General features: G+C 39.0%; 1 protein-coding gene across 1 annotated transcript; it reads right to left on the bottom strand.

Annotated features, from left to right (window-relative positions):
- Window positions 1–3,093: 3,093 nt before the first annotated feature.
- LOC116110178 (iridoid oxidase-like) lies at window positions 3,094–4,804 on the bottom strand. Its single transcript, XM_031396400.1, has 2 exons — window positions 3,905–4,804; window positions 3,094–3,711 (listed from the first exon to the last, which is right to left on the bottom strand). Exons 1-2 carry the CDS (start codon window positions 4,802–4,804, stop codon window positions 3,094–3,096), a joined length of 1,518 nt encoding a protein of 505 aa, XP_031252260.1.
- Between the last annotated feature and the right edge of the window lie 6,530 nt (window positions 4,805–11,334).

Genomic DNA, 11,334 nt, shown 5'->3' with positions numbered 1-11,334 from the left:
GGATTTGGCCTAATTCTATTGGGAAGATGGTGAAAACATGGCTGGAAGTTTCAGGCAGAAGAAGGAAAGCCGATTGGAATAGGAAGAGTCAGTGTTGCGGCATCGAAATTTGGATGTTGCGGCCATGAGATCTCAGTTGTGATTGGAAAAAAAGCACGTAGGGGAAAGGATTTTGGTGTGCCACGGCAAAACAGTCTCGAGAAATCTAGCAATCAGTCGATGTCATGGCATTGAATTTCTTGTGCCATGGCGAGCGTTAAATAAAAATAAACAAGAATTGTATTTGGGTTGGGACTCCTTTGGAGGCTTGGGTTTCTTGTCCTGGACATATGAGGAGTCTAAAAAGAATAGTTGAAGACAAAATAGGGGTTCACAACTGTTAAACTCTAAATATGGCTCATATTCTTAGAGGGGGAATGAATAGGAATCAATAAAAATTATCGCGGAATAAAAACTATCAATACAAGTAATAGCAAATGATGAGTTTAGCAAATCTATGCTCAATAAATAAGCTCAACAACCAATGAATGACAAAGTTAATGTTAATGCAAATGAGCAATAAAGATATCCAAATGAGAACAATAAATACAATCAACTTATGAACAATAAATAAGAGCAATGAATGTATGAACAAGAGTAATAAATAAGTTTTGAGAGAAAAAGAGAGAAATGCTCAAAGATTTATAGTGGTTCGGAGCTATATCCACAAGCCTCCTACATCCATTTCTTCAAGGCAACCTCCTTGAAGTTCCACTATAATCGGATTGCGCCAAATACAATAGTTTTACAAGATTTTGCCACACACACTTAGATTTATGGGATTACACCTAGTTTTATAGGATTTTGCCCCTAAGATTGTAATCAAAGTATTTTGTGAATGATTGCCTCTTTCTATAGGCTTATACACACAATAAGAACAAAGACACTCTCAATGATTTACAAGATGAGTACAAATGAGAGTAAGTCATTTGGATTTGAGCTCAAGGGATTATATGGGAATGTTCTCTGATCTGATATCACTCTTCTCTACCCTTTTGCATAAAAACCTTGAGTTTTTATATACCTTAAAGAGTTAGCCATTGCTTCATTTAAGGCAGCTTTGATAAAGCCTACAGAATCCAGAGAAACGATTGTTCCATAATCGTAAACAGTTGTCCCTAACACAACAGATAAATTTTCTCAAATCTAGGGTTTCTGAAATGAACATTCCACCATCCCGTATGATCGTGCAAAGGCATCGCACAATCATTCCACCACGCAGAATGGTCTCACCCAAATTGCTCTTCCAAATCCACAAGATTTTCCAAAAGCATGCACGGCTTCTTGGAACATTGTCGTGCAAAACTCTTCATATAGGAATGGTCGTGCCACCATGCAGAACGGTCGTGCCCCTTTTGATACATGAGTTTTGACTTGACTGACTTCGGAAATAGTCAAGAGCACGAAGGATTCTGAATTTGAATATCTTGACTTTTGACTTGAATGGAACGGTCATGCAGGATGGTCGTGCAAGTGCCACACATTTTGGCAAGATGATGATGACCATGAGGAACAATGTCCTGTGATACGACATGTTCATCTAGGCAGTTTTCTTCTACTGAACGGTCGTTCCTTGATCTCGCACAATCGTACCACTTGAAAAATCTATTTTCGCATAATCATATCACCTGACAAGTCTGTTTTAGTTTGGTTATGAATAATGTCATACCTTAGCATGTTTTGCTTAGTAATCAATCAACTTTTTAGATAGTTTTGGCATATCAAAACATATGAGAGGTTACAGCAACTTCTTAGAGATGGCTAATCTTAAGGATTGCAAGTCGAGTAAACGAGAGAAGCAACTTTCTTCTTTTATTTGTCTTTCTCCAAGATGTTTTTAGTTTGTTTGTGTTTATTGATTTCTCCATTATGAACTAATTTTAGTTTTACTAAGGCTAAGATGTAGCCTAGTTACAATGATGCAATTTTATTGATTCAATCTAATCTATATTCTATTTTCCTTAATTGAGTGTTTATTACTGTTTTTAATTTTGTTGGATGTTTGTTCACCATTCACTTAGCATTGTTTTCATAATGAGAGTGAAAAGTGATTTATGATGTTAGCTTCTGGTAATAAATATCATAGATTAAGCGAATACTAGAGATAGATAAAAGCAATTTGTGTGACCTTGGGTAGAATTTCATAGAGCGTAATGAACCTAGAACTATTAAACTTCAAGTTTTGGTTCAGAAGGTTAATAGGAAAGAGTGGGTCAATATAACTTAAGAAAGAGCATTGAACAATTTAGGGAATTCGGTCATCAATCAGAAGATAGAGTTGGATTAGTAAGAAGTATAAGTTGTATCGTGATAACTAGGTGAAATCAAATGCTCTAGTGTTTACTCTTGATTGAATCAGCTTGGAAATTTAGATACTTGAGTTATAATTGCTTTCTATTCTTATTTTTTGTTAATTTCTTAATTTATATTTTTAAATTATTCACAGTTTCGGTTCTTCACTTGGTGTTAGGACTAGTAATTTCAGTCATTAATAAGTTAACTTTCCGCGTGGGATCAACACTCTATTCTCCACTGTATTACTTGAGCGATTTAGTGCACTTGCTAAGTTTTACGCATCAATTTTCTATCCCAAACTTCTAAATGAATCCTCTTACCAACGCTAAGGGTGAAATTTTTTAACCTAAGGGCTTAACGCAAACCTAAGGGCTTAACGCAATTAATCCCCCTACATACTTTACATAAACAGCTTCAAATTAAGCTTAAACTTACATTCCCAACTTACATATCTGTTGTTGGAGTACAGGTTCATATTGACATGGTTTTTACGGAAAATAAAATTTCATCCCTAAGGTTTGGCTTTAAAAAAAACATTTTAGTCTAGTGGAATTTTTTAGTAACTTTTCGGTCCCTGTTAGAAACTTTAGTCTATGAGGTTTGCTAATCTCAGGGACTAAAATGTTACTGACATGGATCGAAACATTATTAAAAAGTTATATTGAACTAAAGTGTTACTTAAACCAAATCTCAGGAATGAAATTGTCATTATCCCGGGTTTTTACAAGCACACGCACAAGAATGAAGATGCCCAAGTGTCTAATAACCCTTGTAAGGTAGTGGTATGGCCTTCAATGGAACAGCTTTCCTAAGCGTTATACCCATTCGTTCACTCATATCCATGTTTTCAGGCTTAATCCCATCTGCCAACTTCCAATCAAATGAGTACAAAAGCGACCCTAGTGCTAGCGGAAGCACACGAGAAGCAAGAGGCATGGCTGGACACATTCTACGCCCAGACCCAAATGGTATAAACTCAAAATGATGCCCCTTGTAATCAGCCTTGTCCTTTTCCAAGAACCTCTCTGGCTTGAGCACTAAAGGGTCTTTCCAAGTTTTTGGGTCACGTCCTATTGCCCAAACGTTCACTAGAATTTGTGTCTCCTTCGGAATATAGTAGCCCAACATGTTGCACGAGTCCATGGCCATGTGTGGAACTAAGAAAGGTAATGGTGGGTGAAGTCTCAGTGTTTCCTTTATGACTGCTTTAAGGTATGGAAGTTTTTCAATGTCTTTCTCTTCAATCTTTTTTTTGGGGCCAATGGTGCTCCTCAGCTCATCCTGGACTTTCCTTAGTTTCTCTGGGTTGTGAAGTAGCTCAGCCATTGCCCACTCCAATGTGCTTGTTGTTGTGTCAGTTCCTGCTGTGAACATCTCCTGATAAAAGCATAACATTAATTATGCCTTCTAATAAATTATTATGAAATGACTAATTTTCTTGTTATGACGTCTTAAATTAATTATGTGAGGACCATGTTAATCAATGAATTCAAAAATAAAGTTCTAGATTTCTTAGACTAAAGAATTTTGCATTATGAAATTGAAATAAATTTATTATTAAATAACTTACAAACACGATAACGTTGATGGTTCGTGAAGAAAATTTAGATGGCTCCTCAAGTCCATCACCACGAAATTCCAAAAGCACATCCAGAAAATCTTTTTTATTTAACTCTTTGTTACTCTCGGTCCTTTCTTGAATGAACCCTCCAGCGATTTCAAAGGCTCGATCAACATGGAACTGGGTTTTCCTCCTTATACCTTGAGGATCAAGCCATCTTAATATTGGCAAGAAATCTGCAACGTTTGGTTTGCCAGCAAACTCCATAACTTTACCTGCATGGTAAAAAAAATTGGCCCCTCTTTCTGATTTGGGGTCTAGTAAATCCTTCGAAAATATAAGATTTCCAATCAAATTAAAAGCCATCAAGAAAACGAATCTCCCAACATCAATGGCATTGGTACCACACGAACTGGCGTCTTCTACATACTGTACCATGCGATCGATGCACCGACTCCTCACACCTCGCATAGCGTCAAGACGGCTAGACACAAAGAACTCAGTGGTACACAAACGCCGCAACATACGCCAATGGGGACCATATTGAGATGTTATAATAGACCCCTCAGTTCCATACTCACCTTTCATGGCCTCATAGATTTTTCTTCCCGCAAGAACGACGTCGTGGTTCTTGAACATGTCGCGAGCCACTTCATTGGAAGAGACCACCACGGTACACATTGAGCCTAGCCATAAAGTCATGATGGGGCCATGTTTATTTGCCAATTTGGCAAATGATACGTGTGGAATCAAACCCAATTGAAAGATGTTCCCAACAACTGGCCACCATTTTGGTCCTGGTGGTAGTTGCCTTAGCTCTTCCACACGACGGTGGCGACGCTCGGTCACCATTGCCCATATAACCCATAGCAAAAGTGCTATGACTATTCCCACTATCTCGCTATCCATTTATGTTAAATTATATTATGTTTTGTTATGTTCAAGGCATTGGCAAACCAGGTTGCTTTTATAGTGTTTCTGCACAATTAACAGACAAATGCCTTTGAACATTTTCCAACAGAAGAAACTTGTCAATTATTGCAGGGAATCTTGACAATTTGTTCAACGGAAATGTGAGTTTTGGTGTTTTGTTTTGTATGATATATAAACAACCAAAATCGATTTGATATATGTGCTAAACAGGTTTTACCCTTCTTTTTATCTTTTTTTTTTTTTTTTTTTAATTTAATCTTAGATTTGTTTCTTCGTATCTCTACCAAATTAATTTTCTTGATTAAATTATTTTTGGAGCGTTACACGACGGAGGTAACATCGAGCTTTGATGGAAACAGGTTAACAAGAAAATATAAGAGTGATGAACTGATTGGTATGCATCCGATCATGATAATATTCTTTGATTTTAATTATATTCTTATACAAACTAAAAGAAAAATGTACGTTTAAAATTGAATTTTAATCTATCTTTAATTTTATTTTAAAATTAAAACTAGTTTTTTTTTTTTTTTTAATTTAAAGTGTGTTTATCTGCATATCAGATTGCAATCTAATTTGTAATCTTTTTTAGATATATGATTATCAGAGCTTTTGTCTTCTCCCACAAGTTATTTCCAATTTCATTGCAAAACTTGGGACAGGAGTAAATAATATTCAGCACCTAATTCTTTCAAAATTTCAATTATATTTTTTTTTAAATTGTAATGAATTTTAAATTACAGATTTTATAATCGATTAGTATAAATATTGCAATACATAATTAATATTTCAAGTAAAAATACATATTATTTTATTTTATCAATAATATAATATTAAAAAATATCAAGTGAATAATATTAAGAGGTAGAGATTATCTTTTACAATTAATTCTGACAATTTAATAATAAAAAATATTATAATCAAGATTATGAAAACAGTTTTCCTAATTAATTTTTAAAATTAAAACATTTAAAATGCTTCAAAAACATTTTAATTAATATTTAGAAACCAAGACCAAGAAAAATAATTTAGTCACTTAATGATGTAAAGATAAATCGTGTTGCAGTTTAAACTTTTTCGAAATTACTTATTGAATGAAAAACAAGATTTTATTATTAAAAAATAATAATGTCAATGCAAAAATAATAATGTCAATGCAAAAATGCACCAACTAGAGCGATCCAATCGACTTTGACGGGTTCCGAACTGATGTGTGCGTGATTACGGGTAACCAGCAATGAATAAACAGAAAATGCAGTAAAGTAAATGACAAGAAAGTTTTTAAAGTGGTTCAGCGAGTTTTTCGAGCTCTAACATATGTTTGCTTCTGTTTCAAGTACCCAGAGGTGAGCTGTCGTCATGTCTTCATCAAGCAGCCATACATTTGATCGCATGTTCAACTCCTTGGCGAGCTCGATAGTCCTTGGTGGCATACTCCTTGAGGTTTCCGAGGATATCGTTATGCGAAGTTCAAACTCCGATGCAGCGGGCTCTTCTAACAATGTCTCTGCGGAGGTCGCTCAGCTAAAGAAGTCTCCGTCTCATAGGTCGCGCAAGGAACGACAATCCTCTTATGCACCTCAACTTAACTTGAGGGTTCTGGGAGGCTTCTCCCGAAAGAATCCCCCTATAGGCTATGTAGCAATTTCTGAGTCCCTTCTAAGGTGCGAGATGTCTATCCCCACCTACCATTTCATCAACAGCATTTTGAGACGGTTCGACATCATCTTTCTCTAACTATCCGCGAATTCATACATTATAATTGTAGGTATGTACATAGCATACCAGATAGTCGAGTTAGGCGAGCAGTCTTTTAAGGAGCTCGTTCATTTGTATAGATTAAAGAAACATCAAGACTAGACGTACTACCTCTCCAAGGCAAGGAAGGTACATTTTAACGGTCTTGACGACATTCCAAAGAAAGTCCTGCATTGGGACCCTCAGTTTTTGTTTTAAGAGGTTGAGAAGACCGGCGTTTTTGCTTCGGAAGCTAGTAAAACTTTGACCCCTAGTGTGTGCAAAAAGTGTTTTCAAGCTCAACGGTTGGCTGATTGAATTTCTTTGTTTTGTAATAAACGTCGAGCAGAATTTTCTCCCTGCGGCGAGCTTACAGAGGCTTCAACGCTTTAGCAATCTCTCCGATAGGGAGCGCAACGTCAATGAGATTATCTCGCTTCCTCGGTTGAGGGCATACGACTTTTGCGTGGACAATGCCAATTTCAATACCATCCTCAAAAAAGGTAAAGTGTTTACTTGCTCGCGCTTTTTTTTTTTTTTTTTTTTTTTTTGTAGGTCGCTGATTGTTTGCTTCTCCTTTCATAGAAATGTGTGCCGAAAAACTGAACGGCTTGAAGAAGAAAAAGAAGGCGACTTCTGGGGTTGCCAAGAAGTCACCGATCGCTTTGGCGAAGAGGCAGCCTACCGATGCTGCTGGAACAGTCAGGTTGGATGCCTTGCATCCGGCCCTTAAACAAAGCGGTGGCGAGCTTGGGGAAGACCCAAGTGCCAAGAAGCCCACGACTGCCTCCAAGGCAATCAGAAGGAAAGGTGCCCCTGAGCTGCAAAAGGGGTCGGCAAAGAAAACATCAGAGCCAACTGGAGGCTCGAGGAAACAGAAGGCGTCCGAGCAACATTATAGCTCGGGGAAGAAAAAGATGTCGGAGTAGCATGAGGGCTCCGGCAAAAAGAAGTCGACCGAGCCTCAAGAGGGCTCGGGAAAACAAAAGGTTGGAGCAGCAAGGTGGCTTGGGCAAAGAGGTCGCAGGGCAAGCTGGAGGCCCACAGAAATCCACGACTAAGGACTTGGCCAAGAAGAAGTCCATTCCCATAGGCGAAGCTATTATTCCTGTGGGAAGTAAATCAAGCTCGCCTCAACAAGGAAGGCACAATGTCGAACAAGGAAACTCGAGTTACGCTTGATGCGATAACCAGCCAGCTCCCTGAACACATCAGCATTGGGGCCTCAGCGGTCAGGGACGCTGTCACCCTGCGAACCTATGTAGGCATTAGGGATTCGTTTGCTCCACAACTGTTGACTTGGGTATGCAGCTACGTGACTAAGATATCAGCAGTTTGCACCCCTTTCCCTTTTTTATATACGTTTTTCTTTATTCCTCACTAACTTTCATTATTTTCTTTTTTAAGCCTACGTGTTGAGCAAACTTCTCTATGATGAGTGTTACCCAACATTGATGGGCACTCACCAGTGGTGGCAAGAAACAAAGACGCTCAAGGAGGATGCCTTGGCTAGGGCCGAGGTTGTAAAGAAAGAGAATTACTCAAAGCAAGCCGAGCTTGAGCTGCTTAAAGAGGAAATGGCAGCCTTCAGGGTCAAGGAAAGGGAATTCCTTGACAAAATTCGGGTAATTGAGGCAGCTCAAGCAAAAGCCGAAGCCAAAGTGATTGAGGCTGAGAAGAGTTTAGCACAGTAGCGAGGTACCAACAATAAGCTGATCTCCGAGCTCACCTCAGCTCAAAAAAACTACCTCAAATTGGGAGGCAAAGTTTAAATAGGTCTCACGACAAAAGGTCGAGGCTGAAATTGAGTAGTTGAGGCTTGAAGTTGGGGAGTTAAACTAGGTCGTCACGAACTGAGCTTGGGAGACATCGGTATTCCTTGTACAGAAGTTGCGGAAAGCTCACTCTCGATTGACTTCTCCTTTCTTTTACGGGCTTATCAAAAAGAAGTCGACAAGATAAGGACCGAGGCTCAAGGGATGGCCTATGTTTACTCAGATGACTCCGAGCTTAACGGTGAGGGCAAGAAGGAGGTCGAGGAGGGAGAGGAGGATGCACATTAAGTAGGAAATCGAGGATCCGACTCCCCTGGCTACACTCCCACCTATTGTTGTCGACCTTCCTCCAGTCGAGGCTCCGAAAGACGTCCTAGCTCCCAACCCTGAAGAGGCTACAAAGACTCTTGCTGTTGACGATCTCTCTACCCAAATTGGTGACAATGCCCCCGCTCCTCCAACTGCTTAGAAAAAAAAAATTTAGTTTAGTTTGTAACTAAACTTTACAATTAATTAAAGACATTTTTGCATATATCTGTTGAGCAATTTTTAATTTCTGCAGAGTCGCTTTAATCGTCCTAATTAGATTTATCATGAACAATTCGAATTTGCTCCAAGTTATGCGTAGCTCGATTTTTGAGGAACTTTTTGAATACATATAAGAAAATCTTGTGCGACAACTCTGAGTTTGGACTAGTTGTCTGTCTCAAGTTTTAGCCGCTGGCTTATGACTGATTTTCCTTCAACGTGTTTTACTTCAATTTTTCCAAGTGTAACTTCGTCGATTCGGGGAGTTTCGCCCCTAATGAGTTAGATTTTGGCGTGGTTTACCAAGCTAAGCTGCCTTTTTCCAAACTCTTGACTCTGAGTTTTTAGGTGTGATCGCGTAGGTCATGATTTTTGAAACCAAAGATGGTAAACGATGAACAAGATATTAATAAACAAAGAATGATAAACAAAGTAAAGTTCATGAATAATACCTCTTTTTATTGATGATACTTTGGCCATAAACGACCTTACAATAATTATAAGAGAGAAAACAAAACATGATTGGAACCTGAGCAGCTCATTGGTAATACCTTTGCAAATGCTTGGCATTCCATGCTTGCAATATGGCTTCACCATTGAGGCATTCCAAGTGGAAAGTTCCTGGTACGAGCTTTTCAGAGATCCTAAATGGATCTTCCCATTTGGGCCCAAGTGCCCCCAAATTCGGGTTTTGTGTACCTTAGACAACCTTTTTGAAGACTAGGTCACCCATTTCAAAGTTTTTGTTCTTGACTTTGGAGTTGAAGTATCATCTGGCTCGTTGCTAGTATGAAGCGAGGCTTAGCTGAGATTTGGCTCGATGTTCTTTGATTAAGTCTAGCCTCAAGCGGATAAGATCCTTGTTCATTTCTTTATTGAAGACTTCCCTCCGAAACGAACTAATCCCCACTTCAATTGGGGTCATTGCTTCACACCAGTGCGATAGAGAGAATGGGATTTCTACTGTCGAGCTTCTGGTTATCGTTTTGTAAAACCATAGGGCCTCGAGCAATTCCTCAACCCATCTTCCTTTCAGAGCATCAAGCTTCTTCTTAATAGTGTGCTTGATTACTTTGTTCACAGCTTCTACTTGACCATTAGCTTGAGGTCAATAAACAGCGACGAAGCTCTTCTTAATACCAAGCTATTTGCAGAAAGATCTGAAGTCCTCACTGTAGAACTGTTTTCCATTGTCGGTTATTATTGTGTGGGGGATTCTAAATCTACAAATGATGTTTTTGTAAACAAAATCTTTCAGCTTGTTCGATGTGATGGTAGCTAAAGGCTCGACTTCTGCCCACTTAGTGAAGTAATCTACTACGACCACTACGAACTTAACACCTCCCTTTCCTTGAGCGAAAAGGCTGATCAGATCAATCCCCCAGATTGCAAATGGCCAAGCACTTGTCAAGGTGGTTAACTCTTGAGATGGAGCTCGCAGAACATCTACAAATCTCTGACATTTGTCGCATCTGCACACATAGTCTACTGCATCGTCAAAAACTGTTGGCTAGTAGTAGCTCTGACAAAGCACCTTGTATGCTAGAGATCTTCCCCCTGCATAGTTCCCACAGATGCCTTTGTGGATCTCTCTCAGAATATAGTCCACGTCTTCATGGTCAACACACCATAGGAGCAATGAATTGTACCCACGCTTATACAATTTGTCATTATGAGCATATATCGAGCTGATTTTGCTTGGAATGTCCTGGCTTCATTTCTTCCTTCAAGAACTGTTCCATCTTTTAGGTAGGCAACTATTGCATCCATCCAGTTGCATTTCTACCCTATTACTAAGATTGATTCTTGTGGAGCGAGGATGCTTGGACTTAAGAGGAATTTAACAAGTATTGAATCAGTCTTCTCTTGGCTCATTGCAGAAGCTAGGCGAGCTAGAGCGTCGACCACTGAATTCTTCTCCCTTGGGATTTGAAGAATAGTGAAGGATTTGAACTACTCAAGCTCGGATTTTACTTGCCGGAGATAAGATGTCATTTTCCCTTCCTTGGCTTGATATTTCCCAAAAATCTAATAGACTATGAGCTGAGAATCGTTGTAGATCTTGATGGACTCTACCCCCATTTCTTTGGCTAGACAGACCCCTACAAGCATTGCTTCGTACTCTGCCTCGTTATTGGAGGCAACAAACTTGAATCTGACTGAAGCTCCGATCTAGTTCCTTTCGAGACTTTCGAGCAAGAGTTAAACTCTTGCCCTTCTCATTTGAGGACCCATCTACATACATAGTCCACTGCCATAGATCGTCAAGCTTGGTTTCTGTTGTTCGCTTACCTCCAAGGTGTTTGCCTCTGGCGAGCTTATTTCTCCCTCGAGTTGATAGGAAAATTCTGAAATGAAGTTTGCCAAAGCCTGACATTTTATCGTTGTTCTCAGGATGTACTTGATATCATGCTAACTCATGTCCATTGTCCACTAGATCAACTTGCCCAATGCCTTAGGCTTCGA

This window comes from Pistacia vera, unplaced genomic scaffold (genome assembly GCF_008641045.1).
Source record: "Pistacia vera cultivar Batoury unplaced genomic scaffold, PisVer_v2 Contig598, whole genome shotgun sequence".
NCBI lineage: Eukaryota > Viridiplantae > Streptophyta > Magnoliopsida > Sapindales > Anacardiaceae > Pistacia > Pistacia vera.
Note: the sequence above shows the minus strand (reverse complement) of the source record. Positions and strands in the feature narration are given on the sequence as shown.

Coding starts and splice junctions, on each gene's coding strand:
- LOC116110178 (XM_031396400.1), bottom strand. CDS start 4,804: ATGGATAGCGAGATAGTGGGAATAGTCATAGCACTTTTGCTATGGGTT. Junction 3,712..3,904: donor CCATCAACGTTATCGTGTTT/GTAAGTTATTTA, acceptor TGCTTTTATCAG/GAGATGTTCACAGCAGGAAC.